We start from the raw sequence: 27,730 nt of genomic DNA, 5'->3' as shown, positions 1-27,730 counted from the left end.
AATCTTATGTTATATGAATTACCATCAAAAAAATAATAAAAGGCCAGGGACAATAACTCACATGCTTATAGGAACCCAGGGGAGACAGAAATGAGTGAAGCCAGCTGGGGGCTGCAAATTAAGAATACTCTCTAAGCCACCAGGCTGCGCATACTCTCCCCAGCAGACACTCTCTGCCTGGCTGTCTTACATCAACTTGTAATAAAGCCAAGAATGCAAAGAGATATATTTTAGCTAAAAGAAAGACAACAGGGCACAATGATAAAGGATCCCAAACCCCAGGCTCCAGGCTGAGGAGGCAACGAGATGGTGGAGATGTAGAGAGAAGCCCATGTCCCTCCACCCAGGGCCCTTCCACCCACTGGGGCTGCGAGGGAGAGCAGTGCAGGCCGTGTACTGCTGAGGGCCCTGACTTCTCAGGGAACTGCTGGTCTGTTCACCTGTGATGGACACAGGACAGCAGTCCGGCAAACATCTGCTAAAGAAATGTGGTGTGAGCAGCAGCTCCTGGGAAGGAGTAAAGGTGGACCGGTGCACAAGCTTTGAGAATTCTCTGAGGAAGCCTTGCTTTTCCACATCATGTGAACCCAGCAGCGATCAGGAGAGTGAAGGACAGGTGCAATGCCTGGAGGCTGTGGCCCCTGGGAGGGAGGGACAGCAGACAAGGTGCTAGGATGGGAGAGGTCATGGGGAGACCCGAGGCGGGATTGCCCCATCCACTCAGGACAACACGTCTTTATTTAGCACATATCAGGCCGATGTAGGTCTCTTCACAGGTTTGATGGGCTCTGATCCTATCCCAGAACCCAACCAGGTGGAAACCCCTCATCTCTGCTTTTCTGTTGAGGAAAACATGCACAGAGAGGCAGAAGGAGGAGCCTGAATTTTTCCAGGTGCCCTGCCATCTTCCCTGGAGTCCCAGAGCCACTACTGGGCCTTGACGCCAGGCTAGAGCAGTCTTACTCTGACAAGCTCCCTGGAGCTCACCCGACCAAGGCAACAGCATATTAGTGGCACTTGTCATGTTTCATCTTCTTATCTGCCTCTCCCCATAACAGAGACTCCTCAGGGGCACAGATCAAACTGTACATGCTCAACACCCAGCATAGGGCTGACAACAGGGCACTTGCAACAATTGTTGGATGGATGAATGGATAGATAGAGGGAAGGAGGGAGGGAGGGATGGATGGATGGATGGATGGATGGATAAAGGGATGAATGGACAGATGGATGGATGGATAGATGAATGAATAAATGGATGAGTGAAATGGATGGACGGATGCATGGATGGATGGATGGAGGGAGGGAGGGAGGGATGGAGGGATGGATGGGTAGATGAGTGGACAAATGGATGAGTGAAATGGATGGATGGATGGATGGATGGATGGATGGATGGAGGGATGGAGGGAGGGATGGAGGGATGGATGGATGGATGGATGGATGAAGGGATGAAGGGATGAATGGACAGATGAATGGATGGATGGATAGATGAATGAATAAATGGATGAGTGAAATGGATGGATGGATGCATGGATGGATGGATGGAGGGATGGAGGGAAGGAGGGAGGGAGGGAGGGAGGGAGGGATGGATGGATGGGTAGATGAGTGGATAAATGGATGAGTGAAATGGATGGATGGATGGACGGATGGAGGGATGGATGGAGGGATGGAGGGAGGGATGGAGGGATTAATGGACAGATGGATTGATGGATGAATGAGTAGACAAGTGAATAAATGGATGAATGAAATGGATGGATGAATGGATGCATGCATGGACTAACAGACAGATGGATGATGGATGGGTAGATGAATGAATGAATGGATGCGTGAGTGGATGAATGATGAAAAATGAATGAATGAATGAGTGAATGAGTGAATGAATGGATTCTAACATTGGAAAGTGAATCCTTGCATCCACAGCAACTGAGTCAGACAACTAAGTCAGGGATGGGGGTGGTGGCAGTATCATTTCTAGGCATTTCAAGGTAGAATTAGTCAGGCTTGTCCTCAGATCAGCTCTACAGGGTGAGGGGGAGCTAAAGATAACAGTACAGGACAACTTCCTTCAGGGACCAGCAATGCCAAGGCCAGGCACGGAAGTAGGGCAAGAGAAGGAGCCCATCAGGAGAGGGGGAGATTCAAACTTGAATTGAGCTGGTGTGTACCCAGCCTCTGCCAGGCCTGCAGCAACCCCCCCCCCCCCCCCCCCCGCCGAATTTAGAACCCACAGTAACTCAGGGAGACCAGACAGGCCACCACAAGAACCTGAGGAGGGAAGAGGGCTCTGCTCAATGGCTCAGAATTGGGCCTGGATTTGGGGCCTGGGGGTGTCTGACCAAGACCATATCCACTTGTTCCTCCAGGGGGAGTTTGGGTGTGGTTCTGAGGCTGGGGAGACTGGATAGGGCTGAGGCAGCCAATGTGTGGCCTCTGCACTGAGGGCAGATTGGATTTAGACCAATCTTATCCTGCATCTTCCCTGTGTCCCTCCACTGGTAAAGCCAGGCCCTTCTACCGTTCAGCCTCAGGATTCCCTCACTTCTGCTCCCTCTTCTGAAATCCAGTTAGACCCTGGCTCAGCAAAGCCCTGAGGTAGGACCATCTCCTAAGATGGTGAAACTGGAGCCCACCCCACCTCCTTTCAAGAGGCAGGAGGTGAGCTCAGGTGGGAACATAGGTGCCTTTCACCCAGGTAGAAAGCCCAGAGGCCACCTTGGTCCAGAGCAAGCCCCCAGGTTGCAGATTGTGTGGCCTTGTGATCCTTCTCTTGAACCACAAAGGCAAGGGTCCTGGAATCCACTGAGAAGGGCCACAGTGTCAGGGTGACCCACAGAGCTCTATGAGCCCAAGGCCACCTTCAAGGCCCAGGGTAGCAGGACATGTCCAGGATGCATCCAGTCCAGGGAAACTCCACAGTTCATTCCATGAAGACACAGATATGTCTGCTCTGTGCACATGTGCACACATGTGCATGTATGTGTCTGTGCATAATGCATGTGTGTGTGTGTGTGTGTGTGTGTGTGTGAGAGAGAGAGAGAGAGAGACAGAGAGAGAGAGAGACAGAGACAGAGAAACAGAGAGAGAGAAACAGAAAGAGTTTGGGCAAGTGTAACTATCCACCAGAAGTCATCTTTGCCTCAGAGCCTCACTCTGTTGACAACCAGGGCAGGTAGGGCCAGAATGAGTAGGTGGCCCAGATGGGAACCAGTGGGGAAAAGGGGGCTGTGTGCCCCACCCAGAAGAGTCATGATGCTTCCCACTAAAAACTGTCTCCAGGAACAGGCCCAGGGTTTCTAAGCCTTCAGATCTTTCTGCGAAACTGAAAATTGAGGTTTTAATGTGAAACCTCTTGACTTTCAAGCATATACTCACAGTTTGGAAGACAACGCGTGAGTGAAATGCAACAAGGGGTGGGGGAGTGGAGATTGCCTGAGAGCCTCTGCATGAGGCCTGGCTTTAGTCCAATGCCCCCAGTTTTACAAATAAGGAAACTGAGGCTGGGCCAGAGCAGGGACCAGCAAGCCAGGGCCACGCTGAGTCCCCTGGCTCCCTCAACTCCCTGAGCACCCACAGCCCTTGGGGAGCACCCACACGTTCCAGGCAAGAGACACTAAGAAACACTGAGACACCAAGAAAGAGGTCAGCCTTCATCACCAAGGACCTAAACTGAGGGTCCTACAGTGCTGGCCTCTTCTGGGCATGAAGACCCTGAGCCCCTCCCCGTCTAAGTCCCTGGGACAAATCCAGATCCTGTTTTGTCCTACTGGTGATGAAAGCCAAGGATGTAAGCAGCTCCTGGGATATTGCCCAGAACAAAGGAACATGGTCATCTGACCACAAGCCTCTTGCACCTACAATTGACCATTTGCTCCCCAAGCTGCAGAGGCCTTGACAATGGGCACACATGCCAGAGAAGCAAAACCCCAGGCCCCTGGGACTCACTGCCAGATGTGACAACCACGAGGTCTGTCCACCCAGCCCAGTCCGGCCTGATCCGTGGGTTGGGGCTGCCCTAGTGCTTGGTGAGGAGGGGGGGCCATCTTCAGGGGCTTGGGGGCTGATCCTAACCAAACAGCCACCCCGCCCAGGTTCCGTCTGGAGGCCTAGATGGAGCCTCCCCTTACCACACCCCTCTCCCACTAATGCTCTGCAGATGGGCTCCCCCAAAGGCCTCCAAGAAAAACACAGTGACCGCAGATCTCTCCTCACAGAGACAGAACCGCTGGAACAGTCCCTTGTGACGTTCCCAAAATGAAAATAAAAATTCCTCTGAAGTGCATTTCAACTCCGAGGCAGCACTGGCTGCACTGAGAGCTCCGACCCAGCCGCTGCGGGAATGCTATGGGCTCGGGTTCTGGGCACTGAAGCCACCCCGTGACTCTTGCACCCACCGCCACCGGGGACCTGCTTGACCCATATGCAGCTTTTGAAATTTTTGAATCAGCTGCCAACACTTGGAAATGAAGAGGTTTTACATAAAATCACAATTTCCGGCTTCTCCTGAGAAATCAGAAGCCCTCCTGCCACTGACCCCAAGGTGGCCTATGTCCCCATGCCAGCCCACCTCTTCCTATGCTGCCCATCCAGCCCTACCCTGCAGAACTGTGCCCCTCACTACCCTCAGTGGACACCCGAGACTCTGGGCAAGGTCACAGGGACACAAGCTTCTGTCCTAGAGGGCTCTGACCCCTCTAGGGGTCTGCACCTCCTGAACCTTGGCACTGGACACAGATTCCCACACCCAAGGCACAACCTCCAGCCTGCAGCTCTGTGTTGGGGGGAGGGGCCTAGCAGGCCCTCATTCTCCTTGCCTATAACCTGAGCCCCTCTGAGCCCCCCAACCCAAACAACCTTAACTGAACTTGGCTCATCTCGAACTTCTGTGTCCCACTGAGGACTCGTGCCTGTGGTCTGGGGATCTCAGGGCGGCTCTTGGTCCTTAGCCCACCCACGCTGGCCCAGTGCCTCAGCTCTTTGTTGCCCTAACTCCATCACCTGCCAAGTGCACGTGTCCTCCCACACCTGACCAGTGCTGGCCCCATCCTGTGAACCGTAAAAGCACTGAGGATAGAGGGTGAACACAAGCCCCACAGCACACCCTGGAGACCCCGAAATCACCAAAGAAACTTCCAGCGAGGAATCTGCAGATGGCGTTTTAACCCATCCCAAACATGAGTCCAGAGAGCTCTGGATAGAAGCCTAAAAAAAAAAAAAAAAAAAAAAAAACCCAGACACACAGATACCTCCCAGGCCTGGGCCCCAGCAAAGAGAGGATTCTGGCAAGTGCTGCCTTGCTGGGTCTGCAGGCCAAGGTGGGGGCAGGGAGTATGGGAGGTGCCTGCCTAGGAGCTGTGGTTCTGGCTCCTCCCTGACCTTGGGGCAGGCCTGGATGGGAATGTGGTACTTTCTGGCGGGCAGCATTCCCCTCTGGCCACTGTGAAGATCACCTACCAGGACCCCCAACATTCCTGCGGCTCTATGGCTCCATATTGCATCCTCTCCGATCCCCAGCCAACTGGGTCCAGACCCCAGTCTCTCTCTGGGGCCACATCAGTGGCCTCCTCAGGGCTCCCTGCGTGTTCCTCCTCCTCCCCCCTCCCTGCCCTGCCACGGAACCAGGCCACACTGCTTCTCCACTTACACCGGGCACCACCCCACCCTCTAAGACTGGGCCACGGGACCCACCCCCATCAGCCCCTCAGGCCCCTCCTACTGCACCTCCAAAAGGCACTCCCCTCAGGGCACTGCACTCACCCCTGCTGCCTCCGCCCCTCTCCTCTCCCAGTGAACTACAACCCACACTTCAGATGTGGCTCCACCTCCCAGTCACTGTGGTCAGTTTACGGCATTTCCCATCATTTCTAACTGCACAGGCCTTTGGGGACCTCCCGGGTCACCACAAGCTGTGTGAGGGTAGGGGGTGGGGATGTGAGGGGGCTATGTCTGTCTGGCTCCCAGAGTCCCAGAGCCTGGCCCATTGCCGGCCCTGCGTGGGCCATCTGTAAAGATCTGGTGAATGGATTGAATGAGTAAGCGAACAAAGGATATGGTTTCCACAGGGCACTTCATGTTCAAAGACAATGACACAGTGAATGCTAGCCAGAGGACACTGGGGGCAGTGCAGCAGGCCTTCCCCTGCCCGAAGAGCACTGCTGTCCCCAGCTAGTCTCCCCAGTGCAGCAGCAAAGGCCCAGGGCCACCTGACGTCCCAGGGCAACCTTGGCCCCGGCAACATTCCACCGGCACAAACCCAAGAATCCTCAGCGCAGGGAGTATAAGTTGCAGTAATAAAATTGGGCTTCAGTAGCAAGCCCTCAAATACCTACCAGGACCAACCGCTTCCCTAGGAATGAGGACCGTGTGGCCAGGCCTCGAGGGCAGCCACATTCATTTTCTGTTCATAGATATTCAGATGCCAACTGTGTGGCAGACACTCTACCCAATGCCAGGAATTCAGCAGCAAGCAGAAAATTCTCCCCGCAGCTAATAAGACAGGTGACATGAGATACTTCTTCACACCCTCACTGGGCTTCAGTTTCTGCATGCTTCCCAAAGACGGACAGAGTTCTGAGGGTGGAAAGGAGATGCCACACAGGAAGCCAGGCAGCCATGGGTCCTAGCTTGTTCCTCCCTGCCACACGTGGGGGCTGACAGCCCGCCTTCAATTGTGGCTCTCACAACTTACCAGCTGTGTGGCTATCTCAGGTTCCTCATCCGTAAAGTGGGCACAACCAAGCCCACGGGGTCTTTGCACGAGTCCAGAGATGATGTGCCTGCAGTGCCCTGGTGAATGCCTGCATAGGTGAGGCTGTCCTCCCATAGGCCTCGATAAACACATGTCCCTGAGCCACCAACACAGCTCCAGGGACAGGAGAAGAATCACTCACAGACCGGGCTCTGGAAAGACCGGCTTTTGTGCAATGAAAATAAATAAAACCGAAAAGAAAAGGGGAGCCAGAGCCTGGGGGGAGAGGCTTGTATCAAACGTGACAGAAAGTCGATAAGCAGATAAAGGGCTTATCCCAATATGTAAGACCCCAGGAGGTGAACGCGCAAAGGACTTAAACAGGAAGAGGAGACACACAAAGCAATCACACTCTGGGAGATCATTCAACCTCTCTGGCCATCAGAGAAGCACAAACAAAAGCAAAGAGCAGCACTGCTTCCCCTGCCAGATCAGCAAAATATCGGTCACCGAAGCCCCTGTGCTGGTGAGGATTTGGAGACGGGGGGGGGGGGGGGGGGGGGAGCTGCAGTAGGAAACCAGTCTGGCCCTGCCCCATGTGCACTTGGACTCCATGATTATTTCAGTCACTCTGCAAGTACTTCTTAACAGCTGCTCAGAGCCAGGGCTCCAGGGCATCAGGACTGGCTCAGTCTGTGGCCAGCAGGGTTAGCAACAGGAGAGGAATCCAAGGCCCCCTGCCAGGAGGTCCCCAAACCCAAATACCAAGAGAGGTTGTCCTAAAGGCAGGGGCATTACTGCTGTCTCAAACAGCAGCTGGATGACAGCCTGCCCTGAACACTCCCACAAGCTTCCATCCACCCTAGCAGATCCAGAGCCCCTCCCCAAAGTGGCAGAGTGGGAAAGAAAAACGTGGCTTGTCAGAGAGGCAAGGACACATGTACATCCTTGGGGACCCTGGACAGTACACGGTGACCAGCAACACTGTCCCACAGAGCAGGGCCTCTGCCCCCAGGAGCAGGAGAAGCTTTACAACCCAGAATCTGCCTACCTGTGGGGCTGTGTCTGGGGTCCCCGCCCCCAACCCCAGAGTCTGGAAGCCAAATGGGCTTGGCCTATGGCTGGCACCATCTGTTCCGGGAAACCTCCCTGATCTGAACCAGGGCAGCCAGGAGCAGTGGAAGGGGTGCAGCCCAGAGGTCGGGAGGACGGGCCCCAATTCTGGCTTCTGCACTTGGCCGGGCCACCTGACCTGCCTCTCCTCCTCCAGGATCCCTGCCTCAGCTGGGTTACAACCATCCACCACCTTCCAGGGCCCTCAGGCCTTTCAAGAGCCAGGAGCCGCCCTTGACCCCTCCCTTTACACCCACGTCCCGTGAGCTCTACCTCAAGGCACACCCTGAACCCATCTGCCCACCATCTGTCACTGGCCGGGGGGACCACCCAGGATGCCTCACAGGCCTCCCTGTTCCCAATGTCTCCACTGAGAGCCTCCAAAGGCTTCCCACAGCTGGGAGAACAAGGCCCACCTTGCACCCAAACTGCACAGACCTAGCCCTCACCACTTCCCCAGGCCCAGCACCCAGTGCTTCTGCATCTGCTATCCCCTCTGTCTGGAGCAGTCCTCCTGGGGCAGGCCTTCCCACCAGCCAGGTTTGCCTCGCCTCCCACCTGAAGTAGCTCCCTCCCTTACCCCCCCTCTGTCACGCTACCCTACTCTTGGATTTTACTCCATTGGATGATTTACCCCTCTGCTCCCTGTGTGTCCCCTGCGGGCTGGTGAGCTCTGAAAGAGCAGGGACTTCCTTTGGCTTATCCCCTGATATATCCCCAGCACCCAATCCAGGCCCAGAAACAAGGTGGGTGCACAGTAAGAATGTCTTGAGTGAATGAATGAATGAATGAATGAGAGAACAAAGGTGCCCCTTCTAAGCCTCAGTGTCCCATCTCAGGAGTCTGTCATTTCAGGAGTACAACTGTCATTCCCACTGCTCCCCCTGTGCCTGGGGAGCATCACCAGGTACCTGGTCCATCCCCAGCCCAGGTCGGTGCCATCCACCTCCTTGGGCAGGCCCCGCTTCAAGGCCATGTTCCCCTCCTGGCCCTGGCCCTGAATCCTGTGCAACCTCTCACCTGAGCCCTGACCTCGTCCCAGGTGTACCCCTCACTTTGCCTGGACATCCCCCCAGGAGGTGCTCCAGCTGCACATCATGGGATGAAGCCCACACCCCAAGACTGAGTCCAGACAGAGGGAGCCAAGTCAGAAGCTCTGGGAGAGACACCCCAGCTCCAGCCCCAGAAGCTGGCCCGAATTCCAAACATGTGTGAGCAAGCGTGCATGTGCAAGAAAGGAGGGGAGACAGAGTGAGAGAGGGGAGCCTGAGCATGAGAGGGGGAGAGAGCCAGACAGCAACATTTCCATCTAATCGTGTGACCTTTTCGCAGCTCAGAGTTCCTTCAGGGCCAAGTGCACAGTGCTGCTTAATATTAATTTCAAAGAGAAATGGGTCAAGGAAAATTGGAAATTTTTCTAGAAAACACTTCAGGCATGGAGCTAGCTGAAGTGTCTACAGCCCTGCAGAGATTTCTGAGAGGAAACAGGGCCTGGGATTAGGGGCCTCCACCTTGTACAAATCCTCAGAGTTCAGACCCTGGGTTCAAACCCAGTTTCTTCTTCTGGGGAAGGGCCTCCTGTCCCATTTGGGCACCCCTGGAGCTGTCTCTGCAGCCCAATATCCCAGATGCTAGGACCCAGCACTTCTCACTTGCCATTGGGCCCCTCCACGTCCCCAAGAGGTCCATGTCCTAGGACCCTGCCCTCTGCCCCTCGTTGTGTGGACACAGCACACAGGAGCCCATGCCTCCTTCGCAGTCATCCCATGGGGGTACCTGAGGTGTGCAGAGAGGCTCACCAGGGTCCCCATGGAGACTCAGGCCCAGCTGTTCCCACCCCAGGCAGGCCGGCTGGCACATCTAAAGCACAAACGCCACAGACGTGTTAAGTTGCCCCTGGAGACATCACGTCTCTCCCAGAAACATCCCAGTCTGCTGTGCTGAGGAACCCGCAAAGAGCAGGCCATGTGGAGCCCACGGCCAACGCGGCACCCAGACACACTGCTCTTACTAATTAAACTCCAGACGCGCCTGGAGCAGACACAGCTTCAACTCCCCAGCAGCGTGTTATCTGGAAACCAGGCGTGGTTACCTCTCTGGGGGACATTCGCAATACAAATATAAAGGAAGAAAAGAAGGAGCAGCAGTTGATTGTGTCTGTGGAAGAGAGAGCCACGGAGAAGGGGCAGTGAGGGCAGAGGACCTGCAGAGCCTGAGCAAACAGCCTGAATCGGAATAATGGGTAACAGCAAAGATGGAGCAGGTGCCGTGCCAAAGCTGTTTAAGTGCCATGCGCCCTGTGCCATTGCACCCATTTCACAGATGAGGTGGATACACTCGACTTCTACACCAAACTGCCTGGCTCTTGTGAGAACCACTGGCCTGTCTCTGAGAACTGTCTCTTGCACCTGAGCTGGGGCCACCCCCAGGCCAGGGCCAAGCCTCCATCTCCAAGTCGCATTCATCATCGTTCATGGTGCTCCGGCAAAGATCAGATCTCTCCTGGGCCACGATCACTTGGCTGGCTCCACCCCTGGACAAAATTCCACACAAACTCAGGAGGAGGGAAGGAGGGAGGAGAGCAGGCCCGAGACACAGAGACTGCTCAATTTATGTCTGAGGAAAGCAGCTGAGCACGTGGGCTGTCCACGGCACCCAGGCAGAGTGCCAGTCACACTGTGTCTCGAGGGCCACACCTAGCAAATCTCCACTGCATAACCCACCACTGGCCAGGGCCCCCGTGTGTAGAGCCTGGGGAACAAGCACAGCCCCTGCTTGCCGACAGCTCTGGGGCGCTCTTCTAAGTTTGACCCCAGACAAATATCCAGGCCTCAAGAATGTGCAGCCCTGGCTGTCCCAGCGCCCACCCCAGCCCACCCCTCGGGCGTGAAGCCACATCACCACGCTGGCATCTCCTGCAGCCGTCCAGGGGGGCTGGCCGCAGAGCAGCAGGAGCACTGAGGTCGTTGCCAAGGGTGCGCTCAACTCTGAAACATGCCTCCAGGAGCCAGGCCAACTGCCTTGGGTTTCCTCTGGTCCCTGAACTGCAGATACAGCCCCGGGGGGTGGAATGAGGAGGGGAAGATGAGGGTCCCTGGGAATCAAGCTCGGAGGCCCCTAGGCTTTCAGCTGCAACTCTGAGCTGGCTGGGCAGGGCATGAAGCCAAGTCTGGTATGAGAGCCCCCAGGTCTCCACCCATGAGGGCCAGACCCGGCTGTGGGGCTTCAGCAAGAGGCTCAGGGATGCCTAGGTTGGGGACACAGACAGAAGCCACCAGACACCAGCCAGGCCTGGGGTTCAGGGTGCAAAGCCAGGCAAGGGCCTCTCTCCCCACTCCGACAGAACCTCAGGCGTTAACATTTAGATACCATGGAGGCTGAATCATGGCCCCGGAATGTCCACAGCCTAATCCACAGACCCTGTAAGTGTTATCTTATATGGTTAGCAGGACTCAACTTACCCTTAACTTAATCACATTAAGGCTCCTGAAATGGGTAGGATTACCCCAATGGGACAAATGTAATCACAAGTGTCAGGGAGACCTGACTACAGAAGAGGAATCGGTGACCAAGGGAGCAGAGACCAGAGTGATGTGCCCACCAGCCAAGGATGCCGGTGGACATTAGAAGCTGGGAAAGGCTAGGAAAGGATTCTCCTCATTGATGCTCCAGAGGGAACCAACCTTATGGACATCTTAGTTTTAGCCCCTTAAGATCTATTTTGGATTTTTGGCCTCCACAACTGTAAGACAATAAACCTGTATTGTTTTAAGCTACCAAGCTTGTGGTAATGTGTCTCTGGAAACAGACCGCAGAGAGGAAAGCCTCCCCGATCTGGCCTCCAACAAGTTAGCGGCCCCCTCCACACCCCCTTCAGGCCTCAGCCTCTCCCTTATGCCTCACACTCACTGCATCACCGAGATTGGCCTGGTCATCTACCTACTATTGAGTGGAGCCTTGCCCACCTCCCATCCATGGCCTGTCCTGACAGGACTCCACTCTCTCTCCGTTGCACCCCACTCTGGACTCCCTGCCTCCAACCTGGACCACAGATGGCTGGCTGTGACACAGAACTATCTCAGACTCCTTTCCTACTGAGGCCTCCCACTGCCTGCAGGAAGCCATCCATGCTCTGGAACATTCCAGGCTGCAGACCCTGCCAGTTCGTAGCATCAGCCTGGCGCCCCGGCTCCTGGCCCTGCACTCCTACCTCCAGCTTCACTCCTGAGGCAGCCCCTTCCCTACTCCTCAGAGGCCTGGGAAACTCCTACCTTGCTTAAGGCAATGTCCCGTGATGGATGGAGATACGCAGCGGGTCAGCAGAGGAACAACTGTGGGCCACTGGATGGAGATTGCAGGCTGGCCACGTGGAGGAGCCACTAGGAGGAGCACACAGTGCCAGCACCCTGTCCGTGCTCTCTCGCTGGCTTTCCTTGGCAGCAGGAGGGCAGAACGCTCCCGAGGGCGGCATGCCTCCTCTGCCCGCCAGGGAGGATGCCGCAGCCTGACAGCAGTGGGCAGAGGCTTGGCACGGGCTGCTTCCGAGGAGGCAACAGCCAAGGTCACGAGCACTGAGCTGTCTGACTTCTCTTCCTTCAGCCAAGACTTAGAGCAAAGCAGGCAGGAGGACACAGTGGCCCATGGGCAGTTCTGTGGGACAGAGACCACCCACCTAGCAGGGGCATGAAGCCCCTCCTCCATCCTGAGGGCATGTGCCGGGACTGCAGGGGGCCTAGCAGAGCACCCCCCACAGAAGCACAGAGGACACTTCCGTCTCTGCATCTCATAAGCACAGGTGGCCAATGGAGGCCATGTCCTATTTGGCTCATACGGAGCTTTTTAGAAATTTGAAGCAATATTTTTAAATCATGAGAGTTCACATGAAAGTTCTGATGTCTGGATTCTCTTGACAGTAAGAGGATCACTGTCCCAGGGCCACACTTCCACCAGGTCATGCTCAGGGGAGCTAAGCAGGGGCTACCCCTGTGGACGAGGCCTCCGGTCAGCTCTGTGCCCACGACGAGGCCATGGCTGGATGCCACATGCCACCACATTCACGCTACTGTTTGCCTTTTAGTAGAGACATAATTCTCTGTGTCAGTCATTGCTTGTTTTTTTTTAACTTATTTCATGTTTATTTTTGAGAGAGAGACAGAGTGTGAGCAGGGGAGGGGCAGAGACAGAGGGAGACACAAAATAGGAAGCAGGTTCCAGGCTCCAAGCTGTCAGCACAGAGCCCGATGTGGTGCTCAAACCCGTGAACTATGAGATCATGACCTGAGCCCAAGTTGGACACTTAACCGACTGAGCCACCCAGGCACCCCTGTGTCGATCATTTATATCAAAAGGAGGGAAATGAAAGTCAGGCCAAGGATGGGTGTTGCTGTTTTTCTTACCCTCTGCCACTGTCCTCACTGACACTGTCCGCTGGGTCCTGTTGGCCTTGTGTCTTGGGATGGCAGGGCTTTCTGCTAATGGCACCATGTGCCTGACGGAGAGACCACATGCCCAGCTCATGACCCAGGGATCTCTCCCACCTTGTGGGGATCTTCAGCCTCCCACAGACAACTAGGCTCTTAGTGTCAGTGGCAAGGCCAGCTTTGTGCACGTGGTCTTGGGGCCAGCCTGGCCACAGAACGGCCCAGCTTCTCCAGGCCCCACAGTCTGGCGGAGGCAGAGGTAAATGGCCCTGCCTGAGCTGTGCCTGAGCACTGTGCCCCAAGAAGAAGCGAGGGGTGCCTGCTCCTCTAAGGATGGGCATCCCATTCACTGCACAGATGGCCCTGCTCGACAGGGCTGGTTCACTTCCTCTGTAAGCTGACTGGTGGCCCCCAAGATTCCTAGGACCTGTGAATGTTACCTTATATGACAAAAAGGGACTTTGCAGATGTGATTAGATGACAGACCTTGAGATGGGGGAGACCCTTCTGGATCATCTGGATGGGCCCCTTAATGCAATCACATGCACTCTTACCAGAGGGAGGCAGAGGGAGACTAAACACACACACAGAAGGGGAAGAGGCAGTGTGACCAAGAGGCAGAGACTGGAGTGATGTGGCCACAAGCCAAGGGACCCCAGCAGCCACCAGAAGCTGGACGAGACCAGGAGCAGATCGCCCCGCAGCCTCCAGAAGGAGCATGGCCCTGCGGACACTTGGTTTCTGCCCAGAGACGAAACTCCTGTCGGACTTGCGCCTTCCAGAACTGGGAGAGGATAACGCACTGCAGCTGTTTTAAGCGACCCAGTTGGCGGCAGTATGTCGCGGTAGCCAGAGAGTAGGAGGGAGTGACGTGCCAGGGTCACCGGCTCAAGTACTAGGCAGGGCTTCCGGCCCAGACTGGGGCTCCTCTTCCCACACCCGCTGGCCCTGGCTCCCCCTCCACAGCCCCAGACAGAGTTGACAGATGGCAGTCAGGGCAGGGCTCAGGTGTAGGCCCGGAACTCAGAGTGGGACCCCATCCACGTATGTGCCTAAGTGCAAAAGTGCATGCACACACCCGTACAGGCTCACAAAAACCAAAAAAGCTGATGTTATATAGTCCCTCCAGCAACATACTCTCCCAGACACAGGGCTGGCTCAGGGCAGGGACAGAGAATGAGGCCAGGTGCACCCGAGTGAGGCCTGGCACAGAGGAGGCCTGGAAATGCCTCCGCCACCTGTCCCCAAAAGGCCGCCCTGGCCCCCTGGCCTCAGCTCTGCCCTCCTGCCCCTTCTGGGCTCCTGGGTCCAGCAGGGCTGAGCAGAAACACTTCTGCAACGTATGTAGGGCAATCAGGAGAGAAAAGGTCCCCCCTCCTCTCTCTCAAGCTTTTGTTCACCCTAATACCCTCTTCCAGGGACCAAGAGCAACACTATTATATGCTAAGCTGCTCTGAGCACATGCCAGACCCTGGCCTGAGTCTGGCAAGACACGTGAACACCTTCACTTTCCATCCTTCTTCCCTGGGTAGTCTGCAGCCCAGCAACTGACCTCAGATGATGGAGACTATTCGTGATAACAATTCTCTGAGGCTGGGTGACCTCCTGAGAGCACTCCAGGAAGGCTGTTAGGTGCTCAGAGAAAACAGGACAGTGTGTCTTAGCACCCGGGAAGGGCTGTGTGGGACACACCTACCCACCCCCAATAGGCACCCCTACCCCCAACCCCACACCCAGTCAGATGCCACCACCCCCCCCACACACACACCAGACTGGAAGACCCAGAACAGGTATTTTCCCTTCCCCAGAGAACCTATCATATGCATGGCCCATCATGGGAGCTTCAAACCTGCTTCCGGAAGTTGCCTTGGGAGAGGGTAGGGAGGTGGGGGGGAAGCCTCAAGTCAGCACCTCCTGCTTATTTCAGCCACAGCCACACTGATATATCAGAGTCCCCATCAGAATTCACTAGAAGAAAGGATCCCCTGGCTTACACACACGCGCGCACACACACACTATGGGCCTGGACAAGGCCCAGGCTAATGGAAAGCTGGACTGTCTAAGTTCACCGTGGGCCCTCAGCCCAGCCCCAGCATAACTTGCGTCTGGACCCCCTCCAGCCAGTGAGTGGGCCTCAGTCCTGAGTGAGTGGGAACAATCAGGCACATCCGGTGAGAAATGTACTCTCACTGTGTGGGTGGACCAAGTCACCCGCACAGGGTCGTGCTGACACTGGGCATGGACATGACTGAAAGGGGACTTGGCCCCAGACCCCGGGCCTGTGGCCTGGACCAACCACCCACAGCCCCACAGCCTGGAGCCTACACGCCCAAAGCCCAGGCCTGAGGTCTAAGGTCCAGGCTGGAATACCTTCACCACACCCTACCACCTTCTAGCACAATCTCAGCCTCCAACCCATGAAGCCAGCTTTTCCCAGCATCTTCTAAGGCCACTGGTTTCTAGGTTTGTTTGTAGTTTGAAATTCCTTTCCTGCATCCTGAGTTCTAACAATAGGTGGCGGGAAGGGAGGACGGATTTAACAGAAGGTACCAAAAGACCAACAGAAGCCCAGAAAATAAGGCAAAGCCTGCAAGGCCAAGGGGGAAGGCTGCCACATTCAGGAGATAGGCACCACATGGAATCTGGAATTGGAGCAAGCCCAGAGCACCTGACAGCCCCTCTTTGCAGGCTCTACCTCACCTAGACTGAGCAGAGCCCAGAAGCATCAAGACGAAAGCCTTCAGCTCTCTGAGACACAGGCCCTTCTGATCCCACTGGACAGAGAGAGGCCCAAACTTGCCCAAGGACAGCTGGCCAGTATAGTCCCTTATCCCTGATCCGGGGCATTTCGCCTGCCCTATTTTCACTCTTATGCTCACGCTCTGGGGTCATTCTCCATTCCTCCCCCTGCGGAGAAGCCCATGGGTAGGAAAGAGGCAGGAAGGCTGAGCCTGAAGAAGGCATGGCAGACAGCAATTCATCACCTGGGAAAAAGGGTCCGCCCAAAGTATTGATCAGCTCCAGAGAGCGCTGAGCTTCCTGACGGAACAATTGCTTTGCAAAGGTATCTGTTGCCACTCCTTGAAATTAGAATGGTGCCTTGCCAGCCTGCGCCCAATTTATCTGTCAAGCTGGGCAGTCAGAGAGACCTGAAATAAATGAGCCTGGGCGGCTTCGGGTGATGGGGGTGTCTCGGCAAATCACAGCATGGATGGGCTGGCCCAGCGGGGCCTTCGGGGCTCTCTGTACACATGCAGATGAGCCTGACCTAAGGCCCAGCTGCCCTGACCATCTGCAGCCAGGGGTCCATCAGGACCAGAGGCTGGGGGCTGAGCCTAGCCTAGGCACAGGCAAGGCAGCCTTATCTGGTCCCTGGGGGCCTGAGGACCGTGAGGCCTGCTAGGACCATGGTCAGACCCCAACCTGGCCTTGCTGCAACCCAGTACCCAAGATCCCAAGAAGAGAGGGGAGGTTTGGGCTGGAGGTAGGCCAAGACTCCTTGAAGGGTCTGAGGGGCTACAGCCAGCAGCTGTCACCATGCCCATCCAGAAGCTCCTTCCATGCTCCTGGGCCCAGAGAGCACCTTGGTTCCAAGTTGAAAAAGAAAGAAAAAAAAATGATCTGAGTCTGTGTACAGGCTGCTGAAGCTGCTGGGAGCACTTCTGGGGTCTTCGTCATGCCCTCCCCTCCCCTCGCGGCATCTGGCTATCTACCAGAGGAAGCAAGGTCCAAATGGGGCCTAAAGAGAGCTCAGGACCCTTCTCTGGGAGTGGCCTGGAAGGGGCAGTCAATCATCATTGCAGGGAAAGTGGACCACACAGAAGGAAGGAGAGGCTGTCTGGGGCCAGCAGATATCTTCTTCAGAGAAACAGGCTCAGACATGGGCACTGAACTCGGGCCCAAGTGCAGGCCTAGTTTGTGCTTCCCCGGCTCCCTGACACTTGCTGGTTGTGGCCCATGTGCAGCCACAGCAGAGCCCCCCGCCCAGCACCCCAGTACTCCCACCATGCCATGTGGTCAGTGAGAGCAGAGCTCACGCTCAGCCTGGGACCAGGCCTGCAGAAGGGGTGCCTGGGTCCCCGGGGACACAACCAGGGCTTACCAAGCAGCCTTACCTGTGTCCAGGGCCTGTGGCCCCCCCAGAGTAGGGGATCTGGGAGTGGGTGGCCGGCGATACACCACATGCACACGGCCCTGCTCAGCCTCCTCAGCTGCCAGCCCCTTCTCCAAGGGCTCGATGAAGAACTCCTCCTCTTCCATACGGATCAGGCCAGCCTGTGGGGCAAAAATGAAATGGTTCAAATTCCCAGAGCACAGCAGACAGACCAAGGAGGGGTCCCAGAGGGAAGAACCTCCCACCAGACTGATAGGACCAGAGGGACCCTGCCCAGCACCCCAGCTAGGTGTCAGGCTTGAACCCCAGGCCGGGGTGGGGGCACACACACGTGACCCCAGAAGTCTCATCTGCCCAGAGCCTCCACTTCTAGTCACTGAGGCCAGAGCCCTGGAGGGTGGTGAGTCTGCATGAGTCTGAGTCACCCCCACGCCCTCCCCCCAGAAGCCCAAAATCCAAGACAAAGGCCAAAACTGTCAACTGGGGACTACATCTGCTGCAGACATGGCCAGCTGGACCAAAACAGTATTTTCAAAAGTTCTGAATCCGACCCTCAAAATGATGAGAATTCGGGTCTCAAAACTGGACTATTCCATCTTCCCTTGTGAAACACACGCTGACCACAGTGCACGCTGCCCAGCGGTGCAAGCCACGGACACAGCATGCAGCTCTGAGGCTGGCCACGGTCCCCATCCCCCACCGTCTACCCCTACCTATACCTACATCAGTCACCGGCCCAGACTCCGCAGCAACTGGACTGCTGTCTCCCCCAAGACGGGCTGTAGCCGCCTCCCCCCTCCCCGTGCTGGAAAGCCGTCCCTGGACCCCTGTCCCTGTCAGGATTCAGGCTGCTCTGTACTGTGGCATCCAAAACTCTCAGCTTCCCACTGCCCCCCACCCCCACCCCCAGTCCCTAACTCGCACACCTCACACCAGTGGCCGGGACAGCCCCTCCTTCCAATACAGCACTCACAGCTAGGCCTTCTCACCTTGGCCATCTGGCAAACTCCCCTTCTTCCTTCAGCACCTCGTTCAGATCCCCCAACTGCAGGCACAGGGCCCTACCCTCCCTTTGGCCATCCGTCCAACTTCCATGCTTTTGATTTTCAATCTATTATCCATAAACTGGTGGTCTCACACTGGGGGGCCCCACTGTGTCAACCTGCAGATACATTTCCTTTAGATCACACATTTATGACCCATTCAGGGTTCTGGGTGGGTTTTTTAAAACCATTTTACTGAAATATGATTGGCATGTGAAAAGATGTGTACAGTTAATGTATACAACTCAATGAGTTTGGGAATAAGTATCACTCATGAAACCACCACCATCAAGGGCATAAACATATCCATCACCTTCAAGTTATCTTCCCACCCCCTTTATTATTATCATTTTCTCATGGTAAGAACACTTCATATGATATTTGACCCTCTTAGCAAATTGTAAGTATATGATAGAATATTGTTAGCTACAGGCACTGTGCTATATAATAGATCTCCAAAACTTATCTTGCATAACTAAAATTTTGTACCATCACCTCCCATTTTCCCCTCCCTTCAGCCTCCGGCAACCACCATTCTACTCCACTGTTATAAGTCTGAGTATTTTATTTTATTTTTTTTAAGTTTATTTATTTTGAGAGCAAACATGAGCAGGGGAGAGGCAGAGGGAGAGAGAGAATCTGAAGCAGGCTCCACACTGTCAGCATAGAACCTGACACGGGGCTTAATCTCATGAACCATGAAATCATGATCTGAGCTGAAATCAAGAGTCAGATGCCCAACTGACTGAGACACCCCAGGTGCCCTAAGTTTGAATATTTTAGGTTGCATTTGTCTTTCTGTGTCTAGCTTATTTCACTTAGCATAGTATCCAGTTTCATCCATGTTGTCACAAACAGCAGGACATCCTTCTTTATAAAGGCTGAATAATATTCCATTGTATATACAAACATTTATCAACCTGCCATCTACAGATGGACATTTAGGTTGCTTTCTTGCCTATGAATAATGACACAATGGATATAGGAGTGCAGATATCACTTCAATATTCTGTTGGCATTTCCTCTCTATATATACACACAAGTGGGACTTCTAGATCATACAGTAGTTCTATTTTTAATTTTTTGAGGAATCTCCATAGTGACATAGTGACAGAACCAGCTCACATTCCTACCCACAGTGCAGAAGGGCTCCCTGTCTCCACATCCTCACCAACACTTGTTATTTCATATTTTTGATAACAATTCTAACAGATGTTATGCAACATGGTTGGCCTTGATTTGCATTTCCCTGAGGCTGAGCACCTTTTATGTATTTATTGACCATCTGTACGTCTTCTGTGAAAAAAAATGTCTAATGCAAGCCCTTTGTCTATTTTTTTAATCATATTTTTTTTCTGCTTTGAGTTGTATAACTTCTGTATGTATTTGGATATTAACCTCTTATCTGATACATGCTGCTTTGCAATATTTTCTCTTATTCCACAGGTTGGCTTTTCATTTTGTTGATGGTTTCCTTTGCTGTGCAAAAGCTTTTTAGTTTGATGTAGTACCACTTACTGATTTTTGGTTTTGTTGTTTATGCTGTTGGTGTCATATCCAAAAAATCATTGCCAAGACCAATGTCAAGAAGTTTTTTCCTATATTTTCTTCAAGTTTTATGATTTTATGTTGAAGTCTTTAATCAGTTTCGAGTTAATTTTTGTGAGTGGTGTAGGACAGGGGTCCAATTTCATTCTTTGGCATGTTATTATCCAACACTATTTATTGAGGAGATTATCTTTCCCCATTGAGTATTCTTGGCTCCTTGGCCAAATATAAACTCACTGTGTTATGTGTGGAATTATTTCTGGACCCTCAATTCTGTTCTATTTGTCTATGTGCCAGTATCATACTGTTTTGATTACTATAGCTTTGAAATGCAGTTTGGAATCAGAATAATGCCTCCACCATTTTTTGTTTGGCTATTTGGGGTCTTTGGTGGTTCCATATAAATTTTAGGATTGGTTTTCTATTAGAATTTGGAATTTTGATAGAGATTCCATTGAATCTAGACATGGCTCTGTGTAGTATGGACATTTTAACATCATTAACTCTTCTGATCCATGAACAAAGTATATCTTCCCATTTATTTGTATCTTCTTCAGTTTCCTTCATCAATATCATTGTGTGTGTGTGTGTGTGTGTGTGTGTGTGTGTGTGTGTGTGTGTAGATCTTTCACTTCCTTGGGTGATATGATGTTGTGTTTAGATGTGATTGTAAATGAGATTGTTTTCTTCCTTTGTCAGATAGCTCACTGTTCTCATATAGAAATGTAATTGATTTTTGTATGTTGATTTTTGTATCCTGAAACTTTAATCAATTTGATTAATTCTAACAGTTTTCTGATGGAGTCTTTAGGATTTTCTGTATATAAGATCATGTAACCAGAAAATAGAGACAATTTTACTTCTTCCCTTCCTATTTGGATGCCTTTTATTTCTTTATCTTGCCTGACTATTCTGGTTAGAAGTCTCACTACTGGGGCACCTGGCTGGCTCAGTTAGAAGAGCATACAATTCTTGTTCCTGAGGTCAGCAGTTCAAATCCCAGTTCAATTAGAGATTACTAAATAATAAGCTTAAAAAAATTGTTCCAGTACTAAGTTGAACTGGAGTGGTGAGAGTGGGCATCCTTGTCTTGTTCATGATCTTAGCAGGAAAGCATTTAACATTTCACTATTGAGTATGATAATAGCTGTGGGTTTGTCACATACAACCTTTATTATGTTGAGCTATGTTCCTTCTACACCCAATTTGTTGAGAGTTTTATCATGAAAGGAAGTTGAATTTTGTCTAATGCTTCCTCTGCATCTATTGGAATGATCATATGAATTTTGTTTTTCATTCTGTTAAGCTGGTGTATCACATTTATTGATTTGCATATGTTGAAACAACCTTGCATCCCAGGGATAAATCCTACCTGATAATATGCATGATCCTTTTAATGTGCTATTGAATTTGGTTTGCTAGTATTTTGTTGAGAATTTTTGCATCTATGTTCACCTGGGATATTGGCCTATAGTTTTCTTTTCTTGTAGCATCCTTTTCTGGTTTGGGCATTATAAAATGAGTTTGGGAGTGTTCTTTCCTCCACAATTTTTTGGAAGAGTTTGAGAAGGATTGGCATTAGTTCATCTTGAAATGTTTGGCAGAATTTAGTTGTGAAATCATCTACTCTGGGGCTTTTCTTTGTTTAGAAATATTTTTGATTATGGGTCCAATCTCCTTCTCATTACTGGTCTGTTTAGACTTTCTATTTCTTCCTAATTCAGTCTTGGTAGATTATATGATTCTAGGAATGTATCCACTTCTTCAAGGTTGTCTAATATGTTGTTGTATACTTGTTCATAGTATTCTCTTATGATCCTTCATATTTCTGTGATATTGGTTATAATATCTTTTTAAATTTTATTTACATCTTTATTTGGTTTTGTTCACCTTTTTATTGTTTTTCTATTCTCTACTTCATTTAGTCCTGAAATGATCTTTGTTATCTCCTTCCTTCAGCTAACTCTGGGCTTAGTTTGTTTTTCTTTTCCAAGTTCCTTGAGGTGTAAAGTTAGGCTGTTTATTTGAAATCTTTTTTATTGTAGGTATTTATCACTATAAACTTCCTCCTTAAGGAAAAAAAAAGAAGTTAGAGTGGAAGAGAACCAAAGCATAAGAGACTCTTAAAAACTGAGAACAAACTGAGGGTTGATGGGGGGTGGGAGGGAGGGGAGGGTGGGTGATGGGTATTGAGGAGGCCACCTTTTGGGATGAGCACTGGGTGTTGTATGGAAACCAATTTGACAATAAACTTCATATATTGAAAAAAAACAAAAAACAAAAAACAAAAAACAAAAATAAAATAAACTTCCTTCTTAGAACTGCTTTTGCAGTATCACATAAGTTCTGGTATGTTGTGTTTCCATTTTTGTTTGTTTCAAGATACTTTCCTTATTTCCTTTTTGATTTCTTCTCCGACCCACTGGTTGTTCAAGAATGTGTTGTTTAGTTTCTGCATATTTGTGAATTTTCCAGTTTTCCTCCTGTTGTTGATTTCTAGTTTCATACCACTGTAATCAGAAAAGTTACTTGGTATGATTTACATTTGCTAAGATTTGTTCTCCACCCTAACATGTCATCTGTCCTGGAGATTGTTCCATGTGCACTCAAGAAGAATATGTATTCTGCTGTTATTGGATGGAATGTTCTGTATACATATTAAGTCCATTTGGTCTAAAGTATGGTTCAAGTCCAATGTTTCCTTATTGATTTTCTGTCTGAATGATCTATCCACTATTGAAAGTGGGACTACTATTATTGTATTGTTGTCTATCTCTCCCTTCGGATCTATTAGTATTTGATTTATTACATTTAGGTGCTCTGATGTTGAGTGTATATATACATTTATACTTCTTATATTCTCTTGATGACCACTTTACAACTGTATAATGACCTTCTTTTTCTCTTGTTACAGTTTTTGACTTAACTCTATTTTATCTATTATAAGTATAGCTACCCCTGCTCTGTTCTGTTTTCATTTTCATGGAATATCTTTTATCATCCTTCCACTTTAAGGCTAAGTGTGTCCTTAAAGCTGAAGTAAGTCTCTCGTAGGCAGCATATAGTTGGGTCTTCCTTTTTTTTCAATCCACTCAGTCACTCTAAGACTTTTGATTGGAGAATTTAACCCATTTACATTTAAAGTAATTACTGATAGTTAAAGACTCACCAAAGCCATCTTAATTGTTTTCTGTTTTATAGTTCCTTTGTTCTTTTCTTCCTCTCTTGCTGTCTTCTTTTGTGAGTTGATGATTTTTTACAGTGGTATACTTTGATTCTCTTCTCTTTATCTTGTGTGCATCTCCCATAGGTTTTTGTTTTGCAGTTACTCTGAGGCTTACTCATCTTACAGATATAATAAATGTTGATAACATCTTAGTTTCTTTTTTTTTCAAAATCATTGTTATTTTATTGAAATGTTTCACCATTTGGAGATGTAAGGCTAAAATAGGACTAGGGTGCCTGAGTGGCTGAGTCAGTCAAGCATGTGGACTCTCAGTTTCAGCTCAATGATCCTCTGCATTGGGCTGACCTGCCAGAGCACAGTCCGCTTGGGATTCTCTGCCCCTTCCCTGCTCATTCTCAAAGAATCTGAACTAGGACTTAATGTAGAATAAAGGGGGGTAAGGCATTCACACATGTCGGATGGAAAACCGGTCCTTGGTTTCTTACTACAAAGATTTCCCATGGGCTAAAGGCTGTACAACACTCCATTAGAACAGAAATGGCTGTAGGGGGATCCAGTCTGCAGGAGGGATGGCAGGGCTGGAGGCTGCAGCTCAGGTCCAGGACAGCAGGCTGGGAAGAAGTTAGGTTACTGCATTCACCAAAAAGCACTTACACTTTCCAGTCTCTAAGATGCTGACGATTTCCTCAGACAAGGATAACAACTTAATTTCAATTGAACACAAAAACTCTCCCTTTTATTTTCCACTCCCACATTTTATGTTTCTGATGTCACAATTTACATCTCTTCATACCATGTATTCATTGACAAATTATTATAGCTATAGCTATTTTTAATACTGGCATTCTTTAACCTTTATATTAGATTTAAGGGGTTAACAAACCACCATATTACAGTATTAAAGTATTCTGAATTTGATTATATACTTTACAGGGGTGTTATATTTTTTCACATGTTCTTATGTTACTAATTAGCACCCTTTTGTTTCAGCTTGAAGAACTCCTTTCAGCATTTATTTTTTTTAATGTTTATTTATTTGAGAGAGAGAGAGAGAGCATGTGCATGCACATGTACATGTGGATGCGCAGGTGAGGGGGAGAGAGAATCCCAAGCAGGCTCTTTGCTGACAGTGCAGACGCAGGGCTCAATCTCACTCACAATGATGAGATCATGACCTGAGCCAAAATCAAGAGTCAGATGTTTAACCAACTAAGCCATCCAGGCACCCCTCAGTATTTCTTGTAAAGTAGGTCTAGTGTGATGAGCTTTCCTCAGCTTTTGTTTGGTTGGTAAAGTCTTTATCATGTCTTCATTTCTGAAGGACAACTTGGCAAGATAAAGTATTCTTTGTTGATAGTTTTTCTTTTTTTTTTTTTCTCAGCACCTTGAATATATCCTCCCCATCTTTTCTGGCCAGCAAGGTATCTGCTGAGAAATCCACTGAGAGCTTTATGGGGTGGAGGGTCTCTGGTAAGAGAGAAATTTTTTCTCTTGCTGCATTTGAAAGGATCTCTTTGTCTTTGACTTTAGATGGTTTACTATAATGTGTCCTGGAGAAGATCTTTCTAGATAGAAATTTGGGGGTGATTTTCATGAACTTGGATTCCAAATCTCTCCCCGGGTTTAGGAAGTTCTCAGCCGGTATTTCTTTAAATAAATTCTCTGCCCCTTTCTCCCTGTCTTCTCTTTCTGGAACTCCAATAATGCATAGATTGTGTCTCTTACTAGTGACCCATAAGCTCTATGGCCTTCCTCCATTCCTTTTCATACTCTTGCTCCTCTGACTGGATAATTTCACATGATCTGCCTTCTACCTCACTGTCTCTTCTACGTGGTCCAATCTGATGTTGACACTCTCTATTGAATTCTGCACTCCAATCACTCTGTTTTTAAACCCCAATATTTCTGTTTGGTTCTTTTTTATGTTTTATCTTTGTTAAACTTTTCATTTTGTTCTTGTGTTATTTTCCTAGCTCTCTTAAGCTCTCTGAGGAAACTTAGAATGATTATTTTGAATTCTTTATCAGGCAATTCATGTATCTCCGTTTCTTTCGGATCAGTTGCTGGAAGTTTACTGTGTTCCTTTGATGGGGCCTCATTTCTCTGATTCCTCATAATCCCTGTAGCCTTGCATAGGTTTCTGTGCATTTCCAGACTTTATAAGCTGACTTCAGTAAGGGAAGACCTTCATCTGCAGGTGGGAGCACACCGGGTCATGCTGTTGACATCTGGCCCCCAGATCTGGTGGGCAAAAGCAGGGCACCAACTGCAGGGGGTGTGTGGTGGTTCTGGGTCTGGGGGGGGGCAGGGTGGGTAGGGAAGACATGATGTTTCATTGGCTTAGGATGCTAGAATCCACAACATTGACAAGTTCATGGTCCCTGGAAAGCACTATGGGGGTCTTCTGTGGCTACAAGCACTCTTGAGGTCTTCAGTGGCGCCTTCAGGTCTAGTGGCTAGGGATGAGGGCAGGCAGTGGTGGTGGCCAGACCTGGTGGTATGCACATACTCAGCTATGGGGCTCAGCTGCAGGTGCCTGTGGAGTGGCAGGGTCTTGTTTCATATATACTTGTGACAAGAGCCAGGAGCAGCAGTAAGAACCAAAGCCAACCACAGACACACTAACAGTTACCAGTGACCTAGCTGTCACTGTGCACTCCCATAGTGGCAGGGTCTCACCACAGGCACACACATGGCAGTGGAGGTTGGTGACAAGAGTCAGGTCAGCAGTATGCATGTGTACAGCTGAAGGGGTTAGCCCTGTGTATACACAGCAGTGGGGATCAGCCACAGGGGTCTAGGCTGGTGTTCTGCACTCGTGCAGCCACAGAGGCCAGGGAAGGCTGCTGATGCAGATCCCAGGCTTGGGGGGAGGGTGTGGGAAGAGGGAGCAGGAGGGACTCAAGCAGCTAGTGTCTGTGAGTGTGAAAGCGTGTGGGATGAAAACTCAGTGGTAAAATCTGCAGGGCTCTAGAGGCACCTGGGTGGCTCAGTTGGTTAAGCATCCGACTCTTGATTTTGGCTCAGGTCGTGATCTCACAGTTTGTGGGATCGAGCCCTGGCGCTGGGCTCCACGTTGACAGCATGGAGCCTGCTTGGGATTCTCTCTCTCCCTTTCTCTCTGCCCTTCCTCTTCTCTCTCTTTCTCTCTCTCTCTCTCTCTCTCAAAAACAAACTTTTTAAAAAATCAATTAAAAAAATCTGCAGGGGTCCATAGCAGCTGTGCTGACCATTGGTTTCTTCAGCCGTGAAAACTCTGAGGTCCCTTGTGGAGTGGACCACGGGGAACCATGGTCATTCTTAATGCTGGTAATTCTTGTCCTTCTTCTTTGTTCCTAGCCATCTCTATACCTCTCAGCTTCACTGGTTTCTGGATGGGGTGACACAGAGTGGGTCCTTTGTTCGCTGAGAGGCTAGGGAAGCTGGTCGCACACCCCACTCTCCCTTTCCCGGTGTGGGAAACTCATGCTGGGGAAGTTCCCTCTTGGCACAGAGCAGCACTAGCCTGGGGGACGGGGTGATACAGACAAAATGAAGCTGCCTTCCTTTTCTTCTCGTGCCATTTTTCTCAGGGTTTTTGTTCTACTGTGTTGCTGAAGTTTAAGTGGACTCCTGAGTTTTCCCGGAGATGTTTTTGTTGGTGGATAGTTGCCTAATTATTCATCTTCTTTGGGGGATGGAGGCTGAATCCCCTACTCTGCCAACTTGGTGACCTCACTCTGAGCTTCTTAAAAGCTTAAATTAGTTGCTCCAACTTAAGAATCAGAGGATTTCACATAAATGACCAGATTTTCAAATTCTCTCAAAACATCAGAAAAGCTGGCATTTCCGGCTGCCCATCTAACACACCAGCTTAGCTGGCACTGGCCAGGAGTCCCCTCGCATTCTCCTCTCCAGCCTCCAGGGAGAACGTGGCCCTGCCAACACCCTGACCTTGGCCTCCAGACCTGTGAGAGAATAAGTTTCTCTTGTTCTCAGTAATTTGTTACATCAGCTGCAGAAAATGAATACAGGGTCCCAGTGGGTAGTGGGATGATGGGGGTGGCCATTCTCTGAAGGGCACAGGATTGGAGAGAGGCAGGCACGGCAGACCCCCCAGAGACATGGGTTTGCAGCATCTCGGTCTTCTGGGGAAGGGGTCTAAGATGCAAAGGAAGGGTAGGAGCCAGAGCTATGGGGGCCAAGACCAGGGTGCCAAGGTCACCAGTCTGTGGGAGGAGTGAGGGGAGGACAGGCCTGTGAGAACTCTGCAGGCCCTACACTCTGACTCATGCCCGGGTCCCAGGGTCCCATCAGGCCAGGCAGGGAGTGAGCAAATGCTTGTGGATGAGTGAATAAATGACCCCACAACAGTGGGGCATGTCCTCTGAGACACAGGAAAGGCGGGACATCATGGGCCATCCCCTTCCAACTGCCTTGTGGGTGACTGGACAACAGCAAGAGTTCCTTCCTCTACAGTGCCACTGACATCTCCCACGTTTGTGGTTTGGGGGCAGACTGGTGTCTCAAACCCATCTTATCAAAGAACCCATTCAAGTACACGTGGGAACTAGCCATGCAGTCCAGAGTCAGCGTTCTGGGTTCCCAGCTCTGTTTCTGCCTGACCAGGTGACCTCAGCC

The 27,730-nt window shown here is 50.8% G+C and overlaps 1 protein-coding gene across 1 annotated transcript in view; it reads right to left on the bottom strand.

Annotated features, from left to right (window-relative positions):
• Positions 1 to 27,730, bottom strand: part of ADAMTS2 (ADAM metallopeptidase with thrombospondin type 1 motif 2) — a 245,145-nt gene that overhangs the window by 149,376 nt on the left and 68,039 nt on the right. Inside the window, exon 3 of the mRNA XM_023254116.2 lies at positions 17,334 to 17,493. Within this exon, the coding sequence (XP_023109884.2) occupies positions 17,334 to 17,493 (160 nt within the window). The remainder of the gene's footprint in view (positions 1 to 17,333; positions 17,494 to 27,730) is intronic.

The sequence above is a fragment of the Felis catus genome, chromosome A1, assembly GCF_018350175.1.
Source record: "Felis catus isolate Fca126 chromosome A1, F.catus_Fca126_mat1.0, whole genome shotgun sequence".
NCBI classification, from domain to species: Eukaryota; Metazoa; Chordata; class Mammalia; order Carnivora; family Felidae; genus Felis; species Felis catus.
This window is presented reverse-complemented; position numbering and strand designations above follow the sequence as displayed.